This window comes from Lissotriton vulgaris, chromosome 4_1 (genome assembly GCF_964263255.1).
Source record: "Lissotriton vulgaris chromosome 4_1, aLisVul1.2, whole genome shotgun sequence".
In the NCBI taxonomy this organism is placed as follows: domain Eukaryota; kingdom Metazoa; phylum Chordata; class Amphibia; order Caudata; family Salamandridae; genus Lissotriton; species Lissotriton vulgaris.
The window spans coordinates 1,031,468,971-1,031,494,728 of NC_141691.1; the positions used below are offsets into that span (position 1 = coordinate 1,031,468,971).

At 48.0% G+C, this 25,758-nt stretch overlaps 1 protein-coding gene across 1 annotated transcript in view; it reads left to right on the forward strand.

Annotated features, from left to right (window-relative positions):
* SEMA5A (semaphorin 5A) overlaps positions 1 to 25,758 on the forward strand; it is a 1,998,383-nt gene that overhangs the window by 1,166,870 nt on the left and 805,755 nt on the right. The window contains exons 10-11 of the mRNA XM_086965275.1: positions 11,105 to 11,240; positions 20,833 to 21,037. Coding sequence (XP_086821401.1) covers positions 11,105 to 11,240; positions 20,833 to 21,037 — 341 coding nt within the window. The remainder of the gene's footprint in view (positions 1 to 11,104; positions 11,241 to 20,832; positions 21,038 to 25,758) is intronic.

Sequence of the window (25,758 nt, forward strand, 5' to 3'; positions counted from 1 at the left end):
AAGGACAGCATTTCTGGTCCTAGTCGCGAACAGGCCCAAACAGGCAACTACCCTTGTCCTCTCCGCCCCTAGCCTCGATGCCCAGGGCTGAGATGCACTAACCCTGGCCTTGTGTAGCCCTAGTAATCAGGTGACCCCTTCAGCCACTGGGAACCCTAGGCCTAACACTATCCAATCACAACACTAGCCCTAAAATTTAGAACCAATAGGAGACCAGGACCTTACTGCCAATCTTAGCCCTAGACCAAGCACCCAATCAGTTCAAAATCCCTGATCTCTACGTCCAATAAAGGCCTTAACCCTACCTGTAGTCCCAACCCAAGTCCAAGCAGCCAATGGTACAGGTAGCCCTAGTCCCTACTTCAAATAGAAATCCTAACCCTAGTCCTAGTGCCAACCCTACAATGATTAAGTCACAGACCCAGAAACCAATCAGAACCCTCAAATACCCAACCAATGAGGACATTAACCCTAACCCAATAGAAACACCAGATACAACCACCAATCAGTGTACACATGTGCCAACCACTAGCAGACCTCAGACAGAGAGTTTGAAGTTGCTTCTCCTATTCAGAATCTCCTAGGAGACAGACAGGCGCAATCCACACTTTGGACTTCTGCAGGAAAAGGCTTCACTAACTCGAAATCTAACAATACTGTTTGAATGAAACTTTAGTTCCCCTGTGGCCAAAAAAGGAAGTTCACAGGCCCCAGTAAATACAGCTTAAACAGCTCACAGAAGCACCCTCTGATGTAGAATATCTCTGTTGCTGGGGGAGGAGTGGGCAGGGGGGCTGACCTCACTGGCTTGTGAACACAAAATGGCAGCTGGGGTGCACTGTTTTAACACACAGGTCTTAGAACCGAGCAAAGGAGAAATTTGGAGGGAAAACAGATTTGTCTCCAAGGAATGAGAGGGAAAAACTACAGAGGTTGAACTGCAAATCCCACAATTAAACACGTTAAATGAAGCAATCATGGGCAGGGAAAACCACAAGTTTAAAACACAAAACAGGTTATAAAATATGTAATCAGGTCAAAACTGCAATTTTAAACTGTAACAACCACATGCAAAGACAGTAATCACAGAAAGGGAAAATCGTTTTTTAAATAACTTTTGTTTTGGGAAGAGACAGCTCTAGTCTGTCTCTTTACTACTTCCTGGACTCCGCTCACTGCAATCTGGGGCACAGGTAGGCTGCAATTCACAAGATGTCTTCCGCTGTGGATGCTAAGTGCCAGTTGGCTAGACCACCCACCCAGCAGAAATGGCGGGCGATTGTGGAACCCCTTCCTGCAACCCTTCCTATTAACAAGGCTTACCTACATGGCAGTGTAGAGGAAACTCATTGGTCTATCAAGCATTTTGAATAAGAAAACAAATACAAGCCAAACAAGGATTGTAGCTGGTGCAGAACAATCGATTGTGCTGCTCCGCTCCTTTTATTAAACAACTGTGGTCATGTGACTTTGGGTCAAACCAAAACTTAATAACAGCCTGGGGATGCTGAGGTGAACACCCCTAGATGGACATTACAACCCGAACTAGACTGTGATGTGATTGAGTTAGCTGGCGTTAAACTGATAGGGAGAAGCCCTGCAAGCTTAAAGGGCAAAAGTTAGCTATGTCAATAAAAATAAGAACATACACATTAACAGATGAAATATGATACAAAACGATAATGGGGCTTATCAGCTGCTGTGAGCAGCAAAGAAAGAGGAAGAGACTAAGACAGAAGCATTTTATATGTTACTCGTGTTATGTGTAGACATTTTGCATCGCGTTTTTTGTTGTTTGCTACAAATTCCTACTAGGTATTGCTGTTTGTGTTTTTATTGGCTGGTGAGCAAACAGAAAAGAAAATCCAGCTTAATCAGAGCCTCAGGTTAGAAAATATTATGGGCAATAATAGCAGCATGGGAGAAGAGAACAGGAAGTTAAAGAAGAAGGCGGGTGGAAGAGAGCAGCAGATCAGCACAGGAGAAGAGAACAGGGAGTTAGAGAAGGAGGCGGATTGGAAGAGAGCAGCAGATCAGCACAGGAGAAGAGAAGAGAACAGGGAGTTCGAAAAGGAGGCAGCGTGGAAGAGAGCAGCAAATCCGCACAGGAGAAGAGAAGAGAACAGGGAGTTAGAGAAGGAGGTGGGTGGAAGAGAGTGAGGGCTATAGATAGAGGGAGGGCGATAGATAGATAGAGGGAGGGCGATAGACAGATAGAGGGAGGGCGATAGACAGATATAGGGAGAGGGCGATAGATAGAGGGAGGGCGATAGATAGATAGAGGGAGGGTGATAGAGGGAGGGCATAGATAGATAGAGGGAGGGTGTTGGACATGGCCCTTAGGGCAGGTTCACCCCTAGACTTTTTGCTTGTAATGGTGACCTGGTGATGGTGATTTTTGGGTTCTGCGCACTTTCACTGTGTCCCAGTGGAAAGTGCGTGCGCACTCTGAGTGCATGTGATGAGATAGGCCTGCCCTCCCATAGGAATGCATGGGGAATGTAAGTGTCCCTGGTAGTTCCTGATGCATGGGGTGTACAGGTTCGAATCTGATATGTGCGAACTCGTGAGAGTGAATGCTTCGCAATGGTGTATGTGGCATGAGTGTGTCTTGTGCGGAAATGCCACTTCTAGGACTTGGCATATTAATGTAAAATATGCCTGGCGTGTGATTGGCTGGAGCTGGCTGGCATGCCAGGCTCCAGGAAGTCTGGGTGGGTCTGCCCGGTGGTGAGTGTGAGATTAGCATGAGTGATGTGTGGGAGGAGTGTACCTGTGTCCTGGATGGGCTGGGTTTTCCCCACACAATCCTGGCTCCGCCCCCCTGTGGTGTGTCTAACGACCCTAGCCTCCCCAGTGGACGCAGCGGTGAGGATAAGGATTTGTGTTTGCGTTGTACCGCAGTGGCAACAGGCCACACTACAAACTCTGCATTTTAAATGACCATATTTTTAGGTGATTATTGTTTTTTCTGAAGTTCCATTATTTTCTTCTCCAAAAGAGTATCATTGTGCAATTGTGTCCAGTACATTTGTTCCCCTGCCCCGCGCCCAGAGTTTGGTACCTGTGTCACATGTGGTCAGGTTGAGGAATCAGGGGTGGTAGAAACTGCCTTACCGGTCCGAGGGGGGGTTGTGTGTGAATGAATGGTGTGTGGCACTAGACAAGTGAAGGGTGAGTTCTCTAGGGAGCTCACTGAATCTTTGTAAATTTGGTACTCTTGCTTCAGCTCTGACAGTTAAGTCCCCTGTGTTGCACGTGTCTGTGAGCATCCTGCCAAGATGGAGTCTGCTTTTAATGTCTGGGGTCTGTTTATGCATGAGCTGAGAGAGTTTTGCAAAGAGAGAGACATTGCAGTGAATGAGTCAGACACCCAGTCCCAACTTAGGGGTAACCTGATCCAATGGCAGAAGGATGACTGGGAGCGTGAGCACAGTGAGGAGATTGCCCGGGTCTCACACCATGAGGGTGGTGGGTCTGAGGGGAGCCCTGAAGAATCTGAGGAGGAGGAAGAAAATGAGAGTACAGGGACGCCAGCAGATAGTAAGGACCCCATAGATAGGGAGTCCCTTGCTGGGTCCAGCGTAGGAGGCAGCGCCTCATCCTTTTCCCTGTCCCCAGAGGAGTTGGAAGACAGGAGGAGAGAAAGGGAGCACCAGCTGGCTTTAGAAAAGCTCAGGTTGGAGCATGCCCTGGCTATGGCACAGCTGGGCGTTAGAAAGCAACAGTTGGAGGATAAGAAGCAACAGCTAGAGACTGAGAGGGTCTTAGCGCAGGAAAGGATAGAGGAGGCTGAGAGGGCCTCCACCAGAGGCAAATTAGCTCTGGAGGGTAGACTATCCCCTGCGCGCAGTTTTGATTTTCTGGGCTCCCCAGGGAGGGTTGAGTCCAGTGGTGGCAGCTATTTAAATCTCAGTGTAGGAAATCCCAGTCCCAGTTCCCCCAGTCTGGTACCTGGTTCCCCAGAGGAGGAGTTAAGGGTGAAGTTCAGGGACAGTAGGAAACTGTCTCACCAGTCTTGGGTGGAGTTTGAGGATGAATGTTGTGATACACTGCTTGATTGGGTAAAGGTTCACACGAAAGATTATTTTGATGTCTTGTTTGATCTGATTGTCAAAGAGCACCTGCTCAGCTGTTGTTCACCAGGGTTGCGCCAACACCTGTTGGGGTGTGGATTTTCTGAAGCATGTGAGCTTGCAGATGAAGCAGACCGCTGGGAGAGGGCCAGAGGTTCTTTAGAGTCCCTAGTGAGTGAGTCCAACAGTAGTGGTATAGGTATCTTCCAGCCTAGCGTGGTGGAAGAGGCTCAGTGTAGCCCAGCTAGGTCCCAGTATAGTGAGAGGGGTGGAGGGGCTGACTACCTGGCTCAGTGGAGCAGGAGTCAGTGGGAGGCTGAGAGTACCCAGAGGCCCGAAGCCCTATCTCAAAACCTGGGTGGTTTCTTGAGGGAACACCAGGTTAGGGACCTAGGCTGTCCTGTTAGTACACTTGAGGAGGATCTCCTAGTGTCTAGGGAACCTGGAGCATCTGTAACTAGAGCTCCAGGGGTTCCAGTGTCTGGCAGTGTCGCTCCAGGAGGGAGGGCACAGAAGTCCGAAGTGAGGAGTGATTGGGGGATGAGTTTCCCAGTGGATGCACCAGTGGACCAGGGACTAGCCAGTTGGGCTAGATCTTCTTGGGGGGACCCAGGTTGCGCCACTTCTGTTCTGGGGGATCTTCACGCCCTGTCAGGTGGACAGGGGATGAAGATCTGCGCCAGACAGACAGTCACACGACACATGGGTCATGTGTCAGCCTCAGGGGGATTGCGTGTGAGTCCCCAGAAGTCCTGGAGTGCCAGGCAATTGTTCCACCAAAGGTTTTAGACCGGAGGGTGGGAGGCCAGGTTCAGGTTCAGCCTGACCTGAAGGGTAGGACGACTGTAACCAATGTCCCGAATGGTTCTTCTTCCCGAGGAACTTCTCCAGTTGGGAGAGGGGAGACCTCTGGAAGGGGGTGCAGAGGGTGGGAGAGCCCACCTCTGACCCCGGTACAACCTGAGTGGATAAGCCCTGGGTTGGAGTGGCGTTGTAAGGGTACCCCTCGCAGGAGGAGGAGGAACCCTAGAAGAAGAGGTAGGGGGAGGAGAGCCTTCCCCGAGACTCCTGGTCCGCCTGAGGTTGTAGACCTTAGGCTGGAGAACCAGTGGCAGTCTAGTCCTGTCTTGCAGACAGGAAGAGTGGAGAATGGCTACTATGTACCAGGGGTTACTACCCCCCGCTTTGCGAATTGGCAAGGACCGGTGGCCCAGGGCCTGGTCCTGGCCGCGGACAGCTCGGGAGTACCAGTGGGGTAGCCCATTTGGTCCAGACAGTGTTTTGAGAAGGAATCCCATGGGTTCACCGTGGCGTAGAACAGGAGGGTGTCCCTGCAGTTGCCGGCCCGCGTCCGTGTTCTATCGCCCCAAGCAGGGAAGTCCATCACGGTGGTGATTGTTCTACCCTGCGTTTTGGCTGGAAGGGGGTTGTGTTGAACGTGGCCCTTAGGGCAGGTTCACCCCTAGACTTTTTGCTTGTAATGGTGACCTGGTGATGGTGATTTTTGGGTTCTGCGCACTTTCACTGTGTCCCAGTGGAAAGTGCGTGCTCACTCTGAGTGCATGTGATGAGATAGGCCTGCCCTCCCATAGGAATGCATGGGGAATGTAAGTGTCCTTGGTAGTTCCTGATGCGTGGGGTGTACAGGTTCGAATCTGATATGTGCGAACTCGTGAGAGTGAATGCTTCGCAATGGTGTATGTGGCATGAGTGTGTCTTGTGCGGAAATGCCACTTCTAGGACTTGGCATATTAATGTAAAATATGCCTGGCGTGTGATTGGCTGGAGCTGGCTGGCATGCCAGGCTCCAGGAAGTCTGGGTGGGTCTGCCCGGTGGTGAGTGTGAAATTAGCATGAGTGATGTGTGGGAGGAGTGTACCTGTGTCCTGGATGGGCTGGGTTTTCCCCACACAATGCTGGCTCCGCCCCCCTGTGGTGTGTCTAACGACCCTAGCCTCCCCAGTGAAAGAAAGGGGTGGTTGGGCCATCAAGGGTACTCCCAAACCAGCTGCGACTGGTTTCTCCCCCACCCTGCACCTCCAAACAAAGGATTTAGGTGTATAAAAATAGGGCTGTGTCCCTACCGAAGTTGTTCTCTTCCAGGATCCTGAGGGGGCTGCTGCTGCTGTCGCTGGGCCAGAGGACCGCCACTGGAGTGTCTCCCTGCCTGGAGACCCAGTGTGCTGGCTCTGGGCCCAGCCTTGCCCCCCTGCCTGCCCTGAGGAACTTTTGCTGGACTTGTGTTTCCCCTGAAGGCCTGGAAGCGCTTTATTTTGTCTGCCAGCGCTGGGAGCGCTTTATCTGCCTGAGGGCACCTGGGAGCGCTGTGTCTGTGCTTCTAGTGCTTAAGAGCGCTTTATTTCGCTTGTAGCGCAGGAAACGCTTTATCTGTACCCCCCTAGCGCTTGGAAGCGCTTTGTATTCCTCACAGCGCCTGGCAGCGCTTTTATTCCTATTGCGCTGAGGAGCGCTTCATCTGTTACCGCCGGTGCCCACCCGGCATTGCCCGAGATTGTCCCCGTCGCCGCCCGGCCGAACCAGAAGTCAGGCAGGCCGGGGGCGGGACAAGTGGGACAGGAGGAAGTGCCAGGAAGTAGCAGGGCGGGAGCCTACCCTGCCTCCCACGAAGCTTCGCGGCTGTCTGGAGCACCGGAGCAGGCAGGAGCCTACCCTGCGCCCAGGTGCCCTCGCCCCGGAAAGAGTGAGGAGGAGCCTTGGAGGCTCACGAGAAGACCGCCGTCGCCGCCTCTGTCCCTGCCGCCAGCTGCCAGCCGGAGGAGAAAGAAGCTGGTAAGTGCTGGGGCGGGAGGAGAGTCCGGCGAGCAGCAGAGTCCACGAGGGCTCCGGGCCCCATTCCCAGGAGAGGGGGCCTCGGGGCACATTGCCGGTGCCCGCCCCTCTCCTCTGGAACGAGCACAGGAGTGTGCAGGGCCCGTGGGGCCTTACATAAAATCTCGAGTCCACACTCCATTCTCAGGTGCACACTTGTTCTTGGAGGCCTGAGAGGCTCCAAGGGTGCATTTTTGGCGAGAGAGCGGCCCCGGCAGGCAGCGGGCCGCTCCCCCAACACCGGGCACCATTTCCCGAGCCTAAGAGGCTCCAACGAGTGGGAGCATTTCCTTTGAGCCACGAGGTGCTCCGGGGGCATCAGTTGATTTAGAGCCCAGCGAGGCTCTTGGCAGGCATTGTCACTTTGAGTCCCCAGAGAGGGGACTCCCATAGAAAGGCGCTGCATTTTGTTGTTTAGAGCCCAGCGAGGCTCAAAGGTGCCACATTCATGTTTAGAGCCCAGACAGGCTCAGGGGGACATTTTGTTTATTCAGAGCCTGTGAGGCTCCAACGTTGGCCCCAGCACCTTCACACAGCTGCCCAGCACTTTGTGGGCAGCTGCCACGTTTAGGCCCTGACATTGGGACACAGGGACTGCCACAGGTGGTGGCTAATGTGGATTGTGCGCTATTGTGTCTTCTTTCCTTGCACCTCTGATTGTATGTTATGCTTCATGTGCTTTACCTTTACACCTCTGAATGGGTAGTTTATTCATCATGTGTGTTGTTGCTTTTACACCTCTGAATGTATTGTGATGCATCACGTGTTTCCTTCCTTAGACCCCTACAGGTATAGCGATACTTAGGTGGTTTCCTTCTTGCTAGTACAGGTGGTACTAGCGAGGCCCAGGTTCCTTGTGTGATCTCCTAAGATAGTGAGGGTTGCATAGGTGGTGCTCACCTGGTACCAGTAGTGACTGGTTGTATGTTATTTTTGTGCTACAGTGATAATTCTATGATCTAAAAAGTGCTAAGTTCTAAAAGTGCTGATTCCTGACTGTGGTCCATGTGGCCCTGTCCCCTGTACATATCCCCTGTAAATTCTGCCCGTGCCTGTTGGCACATTGTAAAGTGTGTGTTTATCTAATGTGTTTTGGTGTAATACAAAGGCTATTTTTATATATAACCTTGTGTGGAGTTTCCTTTGTGGTGGGCCTTGGGTGTTGTTGCTGGGGTGCGTGCGCAAATACTTAACTCATATCGCCTCCAAGTTTAGCCGTGCTGCTCGCGCCACGTTACCTAGAGGGTGAGCAGGGGTTATCTTGGCGTGTAACTCCCCTGCTCTGACTTGGGAGTGGTGGTCTCTGACTGACTTTGGCGCAAGCCCTGGCCAGCCAGGGATCCCATTTCTAACAGAGGGCGATAGATAGATAGAGTGAGTGAGGGCGATAGTGAGTGAGGGCAATAGAGTGAGTGAGGGTGGTAGAGTGAGTGAGGGCGGTAGAGTGAGGGCGGTAGAGTGAGGGTGGTAGAGTGGTAGAGTGAGGGCCGTAGAGTGGTAGAGTGAGGGCCGTATAGTGAGGGCGGTAAAGTGGTAGAGTGAGGGCGGTAGAGTGAGGGCGGTAGAGTGGTAGAGTGAGGGCATGAGGGTGGTAGAGTGGTAGAGTGAGGGCGGTAGAGTGAGGGTGGTAGAGTGGCAGAGTGAGGGCCGTATAGTGAGGGCAGTAGAGTGGTAGAGTGAGGGCCGTATAGTGAGGGCAGTAGAGTGGTAGAGTGAGGGCGGTAGAGTGAGGGTGGTAGAGTGGTAGGGTGAGGGCATGAGGGCGGTAGAGTGAGGGCGGTAGAGTGGTAGAGGTCAAGACCACTCCCAACTGTGCTTTACAATGCACCCAGAATGCTGCACAATTATGCACTCTGAAAGCCAAATATAAAACATACCTGTGTGTTGAAACATCTACTGTTCTTTAACATGGAGGGAAAGTAAGCACCAAACTGCATGACCCGCCAGGTATGGGAACATATGGAGAGACCTTTTGCCTTTCAGCAGGAAATGGTGTAGTGCAAAGCTCTGTTTTTAATATAAAATCAGGGCCTTCGGTGGTCATATCACTGAAAATACAAGATTCGAAAAAAGATTATTGTCTACGGGTGCTCGTGGAAGACAAGCTCTATTGACTGGAATCTAGAGAATGTTAAAGTAATTCTGGTATTTAAAAACAGAAAGTCCCTCAGCAAAAGCAATTCTGGTATTTTACTGACCTCTACTGGTCGTTTTCTATCAAGACAGTTAAATGGAGGCAGTTGAACAAAAAAAAAGTCCCTACGCGGATGCAGATACATCCTAGGGCTGATCTCCAGAGCCCACAAAGTACCTACACATATATGTATATACTAAAGTATATACAAGAGGTCTCAAATGCTCGACCTAAATACAGCAAAATAGGGCACGGTTTCCACTAAATACAGACAGCAACAGTTCCCGAACTTGAGCCCTGGGTGACTCACAGTTGTGCCTATCAGTTAGAGCAACTAAGAACATACAGGGGCTTGCAGCACCGCTCACTGCTTACTACTGCTTAATATCTGTTCCTTTACTAAACTGTTTATTTGCTTGCTTTCTATTATACAGCTTTCCAAGTTTCAGCCTGTTCATTTTGTGTTTGTCTCTCCCATGGAGCATCGCCTCTTTACCATCCCTTTGATTGGCTGCCTTCAATGCTTCCTCTGCTTGCTTGTATGGAACTACTTTTTTCTTTTTGTTTAAACACCCCGAGAGTGTATGCAGGCCCGGACTGGCCATAGCGGGCACTGGGCAATCCCCCGGTGCGCCGCACGGTTGGGGACACTTTTGTGCCCCTAGGGGCTGTTTTTGTTACAGGGCCGTTTTTGCAGCATATCTGCAAAATCAGCCGTGTACCAAAATCGTCCGAAAATCGGCCCCGGCAAAGAGCTCTGTGGCACATCCAACCCCCCAGTGGGGAGGGGGGCCGCCCGAGCACTTTGCCAGGGCCGGTTGTGGTTCCCAGTCCGGCCCTGAGTGTATGTGTTTTCCACCTGTTTCCCTTATGTGCTTTCCTCCCCCTAATGTTGCTCTCTCTTACCCATGTGTTACTCTCTCTCGCACATAATCTTCTCCCCCGGAGCTAATGTCTCTCTTTTTTGCCCATGTGTTTCTCCATTTGCCCCTATTCTTTCTCCCGCTGAGTGGTTCTCTCTCCTCATGTTGCTTCTCCCCCACCCCAACCCGCTCATCCGTCCTCATTTTTTTATTCACCAATCTTCACCAATCCATCTCGGAATAGTAAATAAAAATGTAAAAAAAGCTTGTGTTCCTTATGCAGGTCACATCAAAAGACGTTTACAGCCCCTGTACACCATGGGTAAAGAAATTGGCAAAGCCAATAGGTCTCATAGGCATGGTCTGTTGGCTTTGCAAGTGCTTGTCTTATTTACATTCCACTAGTATTGCTTTGGTTGAGTATTTCTACATTGTGACTAGGACCAGGAGGTTAACTTTGCTCAATCACCTCCTGTATTACCACTAAAACAAAGGGGGTTATTTGCAGGTCCCTTACGCCGCTCGTGCGTCACTTTTTATCACATAAAAAGTGACGCACCAAAAAAGTGACGCACCAGAGAAGTCACGCACCAGCGGCGCAAGGGGCTTGTAAATATACCCCAAACCATCTACATTGTCTGTTAGGTATGACTTACTTTGCATCCCCCTTAGACACACCAACAACCAGTGGTATGCATTGAGGAAAACAATTCCATTATTTATTGTAAATGCATTGGGGCTCAGATTTCCACCCCACCCGTAAATAACCCAACCATTAACGTCAACCCCGGTACCTCTGCTCCAGTATGCATCAATGTGAACCGTGTACTTGCACATTCCTCTGCATGTTTACAGTGCTTTATTGCCCACTCCCAGGGGAGAGCCGTGATGGGGCATAACCAAGGCACACATCAAACCTTACTGTGCGTGCCCACTGTTGCTTTTAAATTATAGGTGAACACGCACATGGAGCAATTTCCAAATTCGATGCATGACAAACAAATTGTCAATTGATATGTGATCATTTAAAATGGTATTTTGCAAACAGCTAGCAAAAGGTGTGTTTGCACAAGGAATGACGTTCTGTCTGCGCACATGAACATGTTATAATGCTGCCCTGTGTGATTCTTTTGCGGGCTTGTGTCTGAGAGGAATGTTGTGTTGTGAGACAATAATGACTCTCTGGATGCACTTTTTTTCAGGAACAGCATCGCGGCCTCAGCAGTTTGTGTTTTCAACCAGAGCGCCATCGTGCAGGCTTTCAACGGGCCATTCAAGTTCCAGGAAAACTCCCGCTCCGCCTGGCTGCCTTATCCCAACCCCAACCCTAACTTTCAGGTACGGCTAAAGAGATGATTGCAACTGACAGCCATATTACATTTGCCTTTCTTTATTGCAATGTTATAAAGAGGTAGGTGTTGTCATAGAGGCCCCTGAACTGTTGACCTAATGCAACCACTATATAGTACAATAAAAATGTCGAAACAAATCATTATAAAATACTTATTAGGGAAAAGGAATAAATACAATATTCATTAAAACGCAAATTCTTTAATTAATACACATACCGTGGATATATTAAGAGAGGCGTGCAAAGAGATGCCTTAGAAGAAGGAATTTCTAAAACAATTTTTGGTATCCATCCAGATTGTAATCCTTAGAAGAGCTAGGGCCAGATGTAGGACGGCAAATACCGGTCGGTAACGGCCGATTTCGGCCGTTACCGACCGTTATTTGCTGTTTGATATGTAGGGGGCCTTATAGTTACAGAATCGGTAGATTTACCGATTCGGTAAAATTCCTATGGGCCTCAAGGCCCATAGGAATCAATGGCAATTACCGAATCGGTAAATTCCGATTCAGTAATTACCGAATCATACAGATTCGGTATAAAGTACCGATTTGTTTACCTACATCTGATTTACTGAATCTAGAATACCGAATCGGTAAAATTCGGTATTCTAGAGTCGGTAAATCAGATTTATCTACATTGGGGCCCAGATCTTGCCAGGGCTGAGGGTGGAGCCCAGTAGGCTCCTGGTGGATGATGACTGAGGCCAAAGGTCAGTCTCTTGTTCCATGAATCTACCGGCCAAGGCCAAAGGTCGAGCCCAGTCGAATCTGTGGGAAGCACACAGAGATGGCTTTCATGGTAAGCTCCTAAAATGTCCTTACGAATAAATAATAGGAGCAATTACAAACAATAATACTAGTAATAATACTAATATAGAAAGGACAAAGTCAACCCCGTGCTCAGAGGATACTGACCTTAGCTGAAGGTCTACTGTTCGGGCTCTAGGAAAATGGTTATTGGGTGTAAGGTGTGTCCAGGTGCCTTCAAGAGAACATGCTGGGCAGGGCAACGCAGTGAGGCCACACAGAGAGATGACCAGCTTTAGTGACGCCATTCATATCAGCAGTGATGTGATATACGATGTCAACAGTGACACCATTAACCAAGTCAATTCTAATATCACCTGTGACATTATGGGCTCCATTAGGATGACGGGTGGACTTTGCCCGTCCGTCATCCCATCGTAAATCGGGACCGCCCGCCATAAGGGCGGGGGTCACGGGGTGCCATTAGGATGTGCCCACCACAGTGGCGGGTCCATCCTGTATTTTCAGCAATGTGGCGGGCGGTGCTCTCTGCACCGCCCGCCATAATGCTGAAAATGCACTTTAACATTGTCATATGCAAAGTGGCAGGCACTGCGGGGTGCCTGCCGCTTTGCAAATGACAATCCACGTGCACCCCCCACCTGTACTTCACTCTGGGGGCCCGCAGGGGGTCCCCAGAGGGAAGACCGCATGCCTTTCCGTGGCAGCATCGCCGCCACGGAAAGGCACTGCACACCACTCATCATAATATGTCTGGCGGTGTCTATTAGACACGGCCACCATATTATTCCTTTTCCGCCCCGGCCGCAAGGCGGTCGGGGCGGAAAAGTGGCGGGCGGTGTTTCTCTCTGTTGCGTTCCCCCCGCCATTGTATTGTGGCGGGGGGAAAGGGTGGCGGGCATTTCTGTCAGGCGGATCGCCACCACCACCATGGCGGTGGCGATCCGCCCGACATCGTAATGGAGCCCTTAGTTTGAGGACAAACAGACAGGTAGGCAGATAGATACATAGAAGGATAGATAGATAGATAGATACATAGATAGATAGATAGATAGATAGATAGATAGATAGATAGATAGATAGATAGATAGATAGACAATGATAGATAGATGGACAATGAAGTGAGAGAATGAGCAATTAAATAGGAAGATTAAAGATGGAGAGAAAAATAGGTAGGTAGTTTATTATCTGAGTAACCCAGAAAAATGCAAAAAAACACACATTAGTGCCTAGTAAAATTATATAAAGAACAACTTCTTAAAACAAATCCTCAAGTATTCCATGATGTTTAATAATTACGATTGTAGTTATTTGACTTGATTTGTGGTGAAAGTATTACAATCCATTCAGAGGAAATTTCGCCCTGTCAGTACTTGCCCTTGCATGAACAGGCACCGAGGGATAGCGAGCGAGTCTGTCTGTTGTGTATCTTCTGCATTTTATTGCAGAAGGGTGCTGAGACTTTAACTTAAATCCACATTTCAACAAAAATGATGAAACCCTGCATGGCCTTAACCTCATTAAAATAACAAGAAATTAAAATGAATCTAGCAGATGGATTGTTGAAACTTCCAGCCTCTACCTCCATGGAAGGCACCCTTGGTGGGAGCCTCGACAAGGCCTCATTATATAGAGTTCTTTTTCAAAACAGGGGAACCCGAATAACCCAAAGGCATCTGGGAATAAAGCAATTTAAACAAAAAACAATGCCTATGGTAAACTTTTTTATATTTAGTTGTCGAAAAGACACCATTAATTGCCTTTTCTTAACCTGAAGTCATGGTCATAATGAAAAAATCTAAATAAGATCAAAGCCTCTTGTTATCCTATATGCATTTAGAGCTACATAAAACACTTGTAGGAGAAATATTGAAGCTATATGTTATTTAGCTTATTTATTCTTTTCTTTTTAGTACTTCTTATTTTTACCAAACATATATACAAACTACATAAACACACTTTATACAATAAATACAAAAGACAATTCAATGGTAACCAATTATGTTGGTCTAAATGGCCCACAATTATTTCAAAATCGAAGGACGTAGACATGTAATTCTGTCACAACATTCCCATGACGAGCTGGCTTTGTCATCCGTGTCGAAGGGGTTAAATTGTGGAGTCTGCCTAGTGTCTGTCCCGTGCATCATGCTGTCGGGCATCAGAGACCTTTCACACCGACTTGGTTGGCGAGTCTCTAGGGATGCGTTCCTGTGCCCAGTGCAGTGGCGTGTACAGTTTGCGCGGCTCCGTGTCAACCATCTATTCTGTGGGTCCCGCCCCTACTTTTACTGTGTCTGGTAATGCAGCCCCTGTTAAGGGGTCCCTGGCACTAACTATGCAGGCTATTCTTTTCTTTTTCGCGCACCTCGGGGCTTCGTGTCTTACCGGCTGGTCGTACGGGACGAGCTCGGTTCCCGGCACTGGCTCTTTCCTCATGGCCTCTCCTGCCGTGCTCGTGACTGCACTGGCGGCATCAGCGGTCCTCTGGCTCTGGCTGGGGTTTCAGGTGGGTCGTCCTGCGGGGCGGTGAGGCTCCTTCGACTGCCTTTTCTGGTGTCTATCCTCCTGTGTGTGCGGTCCAGGCTTTTTCCCGTGGGGCTGTCTGCATGGTGCCTTTTTGTTGCCGTAAGGCACACGATTGTGCCCTTCTGCAATTTCCGGCCTGCGTGAGTGGTTCTTCCCACCTCCGGTTTTCTGGTACATTGTGCATTCTGGGGGCGGCGCCTCTTGGGCCCATGGTCCTTCGGTTCTATTGCTGTTGTGCCTGTTGCTCCCACGCTGTTTTGGGGTGCTTCTTTGGGGAGGGGGGGTTGTGCGTTTCCGTTGGAGGTGGATTTGGCACTCTCCTTTCTGTCGTTTTTCTGTGTGAGTCTCTGTGGCCTGGTGGTTTTGGTCGCTGACTCTTCCGCCGGTGGGTGTGCAGGTCCTGTTGTTTCACTGCTTGTGTTCTCAGTCAATGCTGTTGGCCGTGTTGCTTTCTTGGTCCTACCTCGCTGCTGAGTCTGGTGGCTTAGTGGACTACAGCGTTCACTGCAGTGGCCTGTGTTGGCCTCTTGGCCTTCGTTCTCTGCAGCTGCCTGTGTTGGCCTCTTGGTCCCGGGTTCGGTTCCCGGCAGGTCCGCTCCTCTTTTCCTCCTTCTGGGGTTGTTGGGATGTGTGCCTTCGTGTTGGTGGTCTGTAACAGCCATCTATTTTTCGGCACCTGGCTTCCTGGGGGCATGCATGCATTTCCATTTAACTTCTTTCTGAGTACTGCAGTGGTAGACTGTTTTTCCCTGTTTCGGCGTTGGGGTGTGTGTTGCGGGCCGTGGCTTCGCTTTTGCTGGCTGTGTTTGTCCCTGCCGGCTTGTTCCCTTTCCCTGGTTTTGGGCCCGCGGTCCTTCTTCCCTGTCTGCTCCTGCCCCACCTGCTCTCTGTTGTTGTGCAGAGTCTGGCCTGGTTGGTCATTGGTTGACCGGCCGCTTGGGGTTTTCAGGGGCTATTGGCTTCTGCATATCTATTGAGGTGGGCTGCTTTTGGTGCCTGTCCTTTCTTCTCTGGGTCCCAGTGTGGGCTTTTGCTTTTGCTTCTCCTCCTGGGGGTATTTCTTTTTTCCTGGCCTGTGCCACAGCCTTGGCTCCCCTTTTTTTCCTCCTGCTCCCTGGCTCGGCTTGCGTCAGCTACGCCCACGTCCGTGTCATGATTCTCTTCGGCTCCTGGATGTTGGGGCTTTGTTGGGGCCGTCTATGGCCACTCCTCACGTCCTGGGTGTCCTCTGTCTCTGTTCCGTGGATACTGCCAGCTGCAGTGCCCCTCTGTTGTCTCCTGTTTTGGGCTTGCCTGCTCGTGTCCGGTGTGCTGTGGCACATTGGTTGGTCTACGGGCTTTTAGTGGTGGCGCCTTGGTCATGCCAGGGGTTTGGCACATGCCTCTTCTACATGGTGTGTATTTGGCTGTGCTTGCAGGGTCGCTTTTAGGTGGTCTCTCGGGTTCTTCTCCAGCGGGGCCTGTTCATCCAGTTCCTGTTTGCCGGTGGTGTTTTGGTGTTTAGCCCGTCCTGTTTCTGGTTTTTCGGGTGTGTGGACCAAGGAGCTGTATGGCTTGATGATGGATCTTGTGCCTCTGGTGGCACGGGCTTCCCCAGCACAAGAGTTCAGATCCTGCTGCTGCTTTCGCAGTATCCCGATGTGGTGTTCTGTTCCTGCTGTGCTTGTTTTTGGCATACTCTCCAGTTTCCTGGCACTCCTCCTTGGTTTGTCCTCTGCCCTCTGGATTTCGTGTTGGAGTTCTCTACCTTGGTCGGGGTACTCTTCAAGAAGTGTTTACTGGTATTGTTGTGCCTTGTCGACAGGCGGTGCTTGGCAGGCTTTTCTCTTGGGGGCTCTTCGCATCCGGGGGGTCTCTGTGCCACTGGGCCATCTAGGGTTCCGGCTCCTCCTCCTCTTCACCGGTTCCTGGGGGTGTCCCTTCTCTGGCCGGTCTGGGTTGGTGGTGTCCGCTTCTTCCCCTTCCTTTTGGTCACAAGTCGGGCGCACAGCTCTTTGTAACAAAAGTGCAGTGCAGCTGCAGTGCAGCAGTAGTGTTCCAGCCCTGGCAATTACGTATGACCCCCCCCCCCTCTCACCCGGCATAAAGTTTGGTCCCCATGTATAATAGAATAGGGGCCAAAACAACAATGGATGACTGAAGTGCTTCCTGAATGACTCTGGGGGAACTTGTGGTAAAAGCTTTCCTGCCAAGTCTCCTCTCGGCTTCGTGGCTGCCAGGTCGGAAGGTAAAGCATCTTTCTCATTTTCAGAAAGGCAAACCAGAAGAAAGCAACTTCCTGACTAAATTACCTCCGCCAGGCAAACCTACTTGTTCCACCATATGGGCTTCTTGTCCTGGCTAGCAGTACTCCTAGAATCCAGGAGTAAGCCAGGAGTACCACAAGAAGAATTCACATCTACTCCTGGCAAAATGTTTGTGAATCAGGCTAAAGTGATTTACTCACACCGAGTTTCTTTATGTGTAAATCCTAGTCAGTGGGTGGAGCATTTGTATTCCATTGCACGAATGCCCTAGAGGTTTGAGCGCATCTCCAAATGTGTATATTTTGAAGCATTTATAAACAATTTTCTGACCCATATGCACCCATTAAAGGGTCTGAGATTTACGCCTGTTAATGTTATAGAGTAAACCTCTATGTTGAGTGGGATAATGAATTTCCCCCGTCTAAAAGTTGGTAGGAATGTAAAAGAAGCGGTTCTCCACCGCAAAGAAATATTTTTGGGGGGAAAAAAGAAGAAAGGTAGTGAGTGCTTTTGCACTTGTATACCAAAAAGGGGACACTGTTCCTAATGCAAGGTGCAAAAGTCACCCATGCAAGAGGGTGCAAAAAGTCACCCATTTAAAAACAGGGAAAAGAAGAAAAAGAACAGAAATCTTATATAACAGCCCCCACCAGTGATAGGAAAACCATATTGTTGTCCTCTGTTGCCCTCACACACCCCAAAAGGTGTCATGCTTCATCAGCGGGCAGTTTCTCCTCATAGGGCCGGCGCTGCAATTCCCTACGGGTCCCCCGAAGGGTCTCTTTATCGCAGATGTTTTTATAGGACTGCCGGTTGATGCATGTGGGTGTGTGGGGTGTGGGGGATGGGTTTATCGTGTTCAATTGAGGGTAATAAAGTGACGTGCAAGTGTGATATAAAAAAAATAGGGTCACCATGCAGCGAAGGTAAACTGGTGTACCCAGAGCAGACTCAACTGCTGATTAAAATCTAGCCCCAATGGCATACTATGCCCGGGGGTAGAACGACATAGGTCAACATGTTTCGCGCCTGTATTGCCATAAGGATCGTTGGCGCCTCTTCAGGACCAGAGCTATAGTGTGTACGGTGCACGTGAAAGACAACTAAAAAATACCCTCACATAAATCTGGACGGCGCAGTAACCTGTATGCCCAGCTTCTGGCTACAACTGCATGGTGGAACCACTCCTGATCAGTACCTGGAAAAGAAAAACAATACACGGTAGGCCACATGTATCAACATCAGGAACACCTTAACGCTACATAGTATGCCACCATTGTGTGCACATCCAATACTTAAAACATAAAAAACAACAGACACATGAGACACAACCACATACAGCTGCGTACCAAAAAGTATCCTTGCCCCAACATAACATAGTTACGTGCAAGTGTTTAGGCCCCTTAAGATTATAAAGAGAGTCACTCTTTTTATTTCAAGATGCGGGGTCACCCAGGGACATGCTTGCGCCTCTGCTTGATCTGTAATCAGGACTAAAAAGCACTAATAAACTTAATACACAAACGGTTCCAGCAATGGTGGGTGCCCTTCAGGTATAGCCCCATAATGCGCGCTTACCTCGTCATGTCGAGGAAACCAACGCTGGCACAAGCATTGTACACCACCAATATCCCGGGCTGTAAAAATAACAAGCTTTTGCACTTGCTCCTGTTATTTACTTGCAAGAAGGTACCAGTGTATATTCTCATGCGCAAAAAAACCCACAAAAAAAAAGATGAAGAGCCACAGCTGGTGCAGGCTGGTGCACAGCTGGTGCAGCTGGTGCAGCCTGGAACAATTCAGTAAATTACTGTGACGTCAGTTGAAATGAGCAAATCTTCATCCATGCAAAGGCGTAAACCCTGAGGTGCAGATTTAGTGCCCGATCCGCAAAGATTTTGCCGAGTGGATATGACCTTCTCTTGTAGTACTCGTCGGGCCTAATTACGAGTTTGGCGGTCCATCGGACCACGAAACTCGCTGTGGAGGTGCGATGGAAGTCAGGGACCCGCGCAGCAGCGGTCTGACCGACGTATTACAGCTACAGTGGTTGGACTGCCATAGAACTGCCACAACTGCCAATCCGCGATCCTTGGTGCGGTGGTCAGAGGCTCCATAATAATTAAAAATTGGAATTCGAAAGTGCACAGCCTTGGGGTAAATGAGTTGTATGTAATGGTTAAATTTGATTTAAGGTGCTCAGTAGAAGGCGTCTCCCGTCCTGGTTGACGTCAAATAACTAAAGTCTGAATCGTGCTTCCAATTGATAATTGGTTACAGCCCTTCGGGCAAACTTGTATGGTTCCAACGTGGGATTCCTCTACAATTCAACAAAGTTCACCATATTGTTCAACAAGAATCATTTATTCATTTTTCTTGATATTCAGTTCATTTAGAAATTCATTTAATTTCTTTTTAAATGTTCCATCAACAGAGAAATATATCTGTACATCGAGTTCAATTTGTGCTCCAATGCATTTCGGGCATTTTACCCTTCATCTGGGAGCGTGTCTAAAAAGTGAAAACAACGTAGCTCAATGTTAATCTACATGAACACCACATGTTACATCTGTAGTCACAGTACAGCAGTATCATAATGTAAACAATACTTAATAAGATAAAACAAGATGTGCATTATGGTAATCTGAACAGATGTGCGTCTGTGCTCTCGAGTGATCGTTAATGTAAATGTGGGTCAGTGTAGCCACATGCTTATGGCACGGCGATGTGGGTGAAAAGTGGTGTAACCGTAGAAGCTTGCTCGAAAAGAACACAGGGGCATATTACCAAGCAATAGCGATAATTATCGCTATTGCTTGGTTAGAGACATAAATTTACCGCTAAGCTGCGGCGATTTTTATCGCAAATAAACCTTGGAATTACTAAGGTTAATCGCAAATGCGATAAAAATCGGCCGCAATGCATGAATATCGCTGAAAAGTCTGCGATATTCATGCATTACCAAGCTAATGCTCTTAGTCATGTTATCCACCTCCCATTGGATAACATGGCTGAGAACTGCTCAGGGCAGGTTTTAGCTTTTGGAGATATTCGCGCTTAGCGCGAATATCTCCAAAAGTTGGTAATAGGAGATAGCGATGTTAGCGACTGTTTCCAGTCGCTAACATCTTGGCACGCCCACTTTGCATGTCATTAGTGATAAATATCACTGACATGCAAAGTGGGGCCCAAGTTGGTCGCTATCTCCTACTAACTGTCGCTAACTGGTGTTAGCGACAGCTAGGTAATAGGGAGATAATTTTATCTCCACTTTCTCAAGCCAAAAAAGCGGAGATAAACCCCCTTGATAATATGCCCCTCAGAATGTAAAAATGCGGTCGGGCTTACTTGAAGCTCTTCCTGTGATGGCGTTCTCCAATCCAAAAAGTGACAGAACGGTTGATGTTCATTAGTATAGGTGCCAAGTATCAAGGTGTACCTCTAAGAAGTAGCTCAATGGTTGTAATACTCACTGAGTTTCGCGGATATATCGGAGCCAGCTTTTACGTAATGCTCGTCCGACTGATGTCGGTACTTCCTGGTATCTGTGGCGTATATGTACGCTCATAGGATGAGCGTTAAATCATGTGATCGGACCGGTAGGATAAAGAGAATGAGTAGAGGAATCCCACGTTGGAACCATACAAGTGTGCCCGAAGGGCTGTAACCAATTATCAATTGGAAGCACGACTCAGTCCTTAATAATTAAACCATCAAATAAGTAATAGTTACCGCAACAATGACATGGACGTCATCAAAGTAAAGTAGTATATATCAAGTAGGCTCCTGTTGTATCATCCATCATTGTGTACACAAGTGTTTTATAAATACTGAATTCGATTTTGCAAATGTGTGCTGGAGCGTTGCTGCGGTGCAGCGTGCCGTGTCATGTAGCAAATGGCGTGCTCGTACGTCAAGGTATGTTGCGATGCGCCTGGTGACGGCCATTTGGTTGCAACTTGGTAATGGAGGTTGCCTTGTCGGTAACTGTGTTACTTGTGAAGTCACAAACCTGCTACCCCCTCTCGTTACAGTGCGGCACGGTGGAGCAGGGCCTGTACGTGAACCTGACGGAGCGGAACCTGCAGGACGCGCAGCGCTTCATCCTCATGCACGAGGTGGTGCAGCCCGTGGTGCCCGTCCCTTACTTCATGGAGGACAACAGCCGCTTCTCGCATGTGGTGGTGGACGTGGTGCAGGGCAAGGACATGCTCTTCCACATCATGTATCTGGCCACAGGTGAGAGGCTTCCTAATGCTATGGTGTGAGAGTGAGACTAAAGGTAGCTGCGTGTGTTCTAAGTGCTAAGTGCAAGACTTGCTGCAAGTGACACTGCATGAAATGTTGACGGGTAGAACAACGACGTGACCTCTCTTTGACTTGGGTGATTTGTTGCAGTCAGTGCAATAAGGCGGGGGTGCAGCAAGCGCTGTATTGTGGAGACCGTGCGCGTTACTTGTAAAACCAGAAGGATTCCTGTGCCCTTGAACCTACTAGCAAAAAACTTCGAAGGGGATATAACGTCGCGTTTAGACGGTTACAACAGCTTTGGGACGAATGGGTGACTTGTATCATATCACAAGATTCTTTTGGCATCAAAATAAGCTCATGACTATGTTTCAAAGAAACAACCAAAGTATGGTGAACCCACCAATTTCATTATTTGATTTGAAATTCAGCATAAGCCAATATTAATTTGTATGTGTGAACATTATTACTTGCAGTAAATTTGTATGTGGCAATGCATAAAAATGAATCTAAATATATGTCATTAAAGCTATATAGCTGAAATGACAAAAGGATGATTGGATGGATGGATGGACGGACAGATGGACAGACGGACAGACACAGGGATCTGGCATCCGGATGTCCCTTTTTCACAGCAGTTTTGTCCCTGCTTTCATATTTTAATTATGTCTTATTTATGCATGTATGTGGTATTCCTACAGCGCAAACCACTTGAAAGGCAATGGAGGGCTGTGTGGGGTCAAAGACCAGCACAGCGTTATGGGAGATTGCAGGCTTATGAAATGTTAATGCGTTGTAATGTAGTGTTCTGTAAAGGGGTGTGTCTTCAACTCTTTCCTAAAGAAGAGCAGCGTTGGGCGGTACTGCAGTGGCGTAACAAGGGGGACTGGTCTGCCCCAGGTGGCATAAGTTTTGGGGGTACTGGCCTCCCCCTCTCGCTCAAACCTGCGGCCGTCGCAGGGCGGCAAACCAAGGAATCGCCAGCACCTCTTCCCGCTCTTACATTCATTCACCACAGGAGGCAAACACCAGGACCGTCACGGATGTGACTAGATACGCCACTGGTACTGATAAATACCTGGATGTTTTTACAGATCATGGGTGCACAGGTGGAAAGAGCCTGTTGTGATTTTTCTTCTTCACACTTCTTGGTGCACAGTCTGATGTTGTCCTGGCCGCAGGTGTGCTGAGAACCACCAGAGATGATGAGCTTATCTTATTTTTTCTATTGAATGCACATTGAACCATTCAAAGTTTCAAAACATGTATTTATATTTGGTTTGATTTAGTTGGAATTTTCCAGCTGGTGACTACAGCAAACTGTTTTTGCGGCAAAAGAAAATGTTATTGGAGAAGCTTACGGCCTGAGGATGAATTATGAGGAGCACCTCTAAGGGAAAAGGGCTAACTGCGAATCCTTTGTTCTGTGAAAGGTCATCGGAGTCCATTTTAAGGGCTGATGAGAATCCACCAGCAAAGGTGCTGAGCTGTGTGCTGTCTTCTGAGAAAAAAATATAATATGTCCTGAGGTCCAGGAAAATGGCTTGTTTCGTTTTTCTTCTTATGCCAGCGTTTTTTATTTGTTTTATTTCACTATGTTTAGTTTTTCAGTAAATCTCTATGGTAACTAAAGATTCTTTGGAGCAAGGGGATGGGAGTGGGGAAGAAAACAGAGTGAATAATTACAGTCATTGTAGACCAATGCTTTACTAAACAAGCATTTGTACTGTAATCGGTCTCGCACTTGTCAGAGTTAGAGCGCTTGGCATTCTAAATGACAACGTCTTTTACCCATGTGTTTTGGTTTTCAGTGGAGTCGATGTATTTGATTGGAGTGCCATTATGTCGGTTAAGTTGGAATTGTTAGTTGTTGAATTGTGTGGTGTGTAGTGTATTTTGTAGTTTTATCGATATTATTGACACTATTATTTTCATCATGTGCCTCTGTGAATAATAATATTATTGCACTTCAATGACATATTATAATTAGAGATTATTAGCAACACATATTCATGTCTACTCTCCGTTATCTAAATGCGTGACTTTGTTAGCCTGGGTCGCACAAAATCTCCGATATGACAGATTGGATAACATGAGTCCTAGATTCCAAATACACGTAACGGACTGCAGAAGTAGGCATGAGATTTTACGTGACATTTTGCAGCAATGCTACCACTGCAAAACACTTAGGAGCATATTATCAAGGACCGGTGTTAAAATTATCTCCATTTTATCGTCAGGAAACTGACGATAAAACAGCGATAATGGGCTTGATAATATGCCCTTGTTAATTCCCATAGAATCCCATGTTCTGGGGTTAACATGGGCTTCTATGGGAATTAACAAGCCCATTATCGCTGTTTTATCAGCAGTTTCCTGCCGATAAAACGGCGATAATTTTAACACCGGTTCTTGATAATATGCCTCAAAGATTCTTCACTTCTTTTCGGAGCTCATTTCAAGTTTTGTGGACCCAATTCCGAAATGGCGGCACACTTGAGAAAAAGGAGTGTTTGCCAGAAGAGGTTACCCATTAAATAAGCACATTAACCCTACACACCAGAGGAAACCATTCTAACAAGATACCTGCCGTTGACAATACACTTCTACCCGGGTATTGCCTGTTATATTGAATGAGGTCGTTCAAATCTACAGTATTTGCAGCAGAAATGACATAAGCTCTGAGCGGGCTTAAAAAACTATCTAAACCAGCTGTTTATCCCTGAACAGTGCAGTGAGTGCTAGGGCGGGGTTGGCACTGGTGTTATTTTAATGTTGAGGCATTCATCCTGTCCATACCTCATGCAATAAGTAAATATTATACAGCTCTACAGCAAGAGGTCATTAATCACCAGGGCACTTCCTTCAGAAGCAGCAGAAAACAAAAAAATCCCTCGAGAATACAATTTGATAATAAAAAAATAACTAAGAGACATTTAATTGAGATGATCCCTGTCCATAGGACACAGCCGCACCCCTATCCGAAAATTTAAAGGCAACAGAACTATGTTTAGTTCACGAAGTTGGTGTGCAGGCTGTTTTTTATGTTTGAGTTGCTTTGAAAACCCAGGATACTGAGAGCTTCTAGTTTCAAGCATGCCAGAAATTACTAAATCTTTCTTTTACTCCCATGTAATCCCTGCTACTGATGCTTCAATGTGTTATTTCAAAATCCCCTTCTTCCCTCCACTAGAAGGCATGGGTGCATTCTCATATAGTATGACATACAGCTGGGCAAACCCACTCCCCTTGCCCGATCGCACGCCTTTTGTCTCATTTAAATAACCAGATGGAAGTCAAGTTGAATAGAAAGCAGCGAGGTAGGAGAAAGAAAAAAAGACAGTTAAGGCTCTGTACATTGTGAGAGAGACATGAGCCCTGAAGGAAAGATGAACAGGACTAAATAGGGTTGCATTTCAAAAGTTGATGTCAGCCCACCACCACCAGATTTTAAGTGCATATCAAATAGAAATCAAGAATATTTAGAGTAAAAATTGCTGAACTACTAGGTGAACTACTGCTCTGTGAGAAATGTGGTTTCTGGTTGACTAGGGTATGCACCTAAACCAGGCGGAACCCACCACTCTAGTCAGGGTAAGGGAGTCACACACCCAAAATAACCCCTGCTCACCCCCTTGGCAGCTAGGCAGAGCAGTCAGGCTTATCCCAGAGGCAACGTGTAAAGCGCCTACGCATCATACACACACCAGTGACACACTAGGCACACCACAAAAAGAGATTCCACACAAGGTTATATAAAATTATCCATTGTATTATACATAAAACACATTAGACCCCAATCACATAAATCACTTTGCCAACCATGCGATTGTCATGACATCACAGAGATCATAAATCACTTTGCCGGCCAGGCAATTGTCATAATAATGTACATCATAAACCACTTTGCCAACCAGGCAATTGTCATCATATCACATGTGGTACACTGAGGTAATCACTCATAGGTTGCATATAATAGAAAACATCATCTGAAAACATTATGCCTAACATCATAGTGAGATCCACCAAAGTAACTACTCATAGACTGCATATGTTAAAAAAGAGCCATCAAGAAAACATTATCACAATACATACCATAATAGGTAGTTCCTACCAGTGGTACTTTCTACCCTGTCACCAGGCATAAATTGCTGGCTTTCTGGTTACACATACATCACCCAATTTCTTTGTACAGGAATCACCAAATTGTCACCCTACACACGAAGCCCTAGTGCTTCAGTGCTTCACTTGCTGTTAATATGGTAACTTGGCCACCGGTGCAGGTAACAGCAGCCCTTTTGGGTCGTCTAGCAGGAATATGGTACTTTTACCAGCTTCCCACAGGCGGCAGGTCTTGGACTAGAGCAACCCACTAGGGCGATTGGGGCATCTGTTGTGGATCCGCACTAACTGACTGCCTAAGCACCCCCCCCCCCCAAGGTGCTGTCCAACTAGCACCTGTGGCGTATTGTGTGGGAACCTCCCGGCTTCACCCCATAACATTGGACAAGAAGGCAGCTGCCTGCTGGAAGCCTAAATCTGCTACCGAGTGCAGGCATCTTTCCTGCCGCACGTCTTCTGAACAGTGTCAGAAGGCCTCGCTCACGGGTCTGTATTGTCATAGAGGAAGCTGCTACCCACTTCCAAGCTGCTGGCAAGACATGCAGCTGTTCGACCTGGTGCGGCTGACAAGGCACCTCCTGCACCACTGG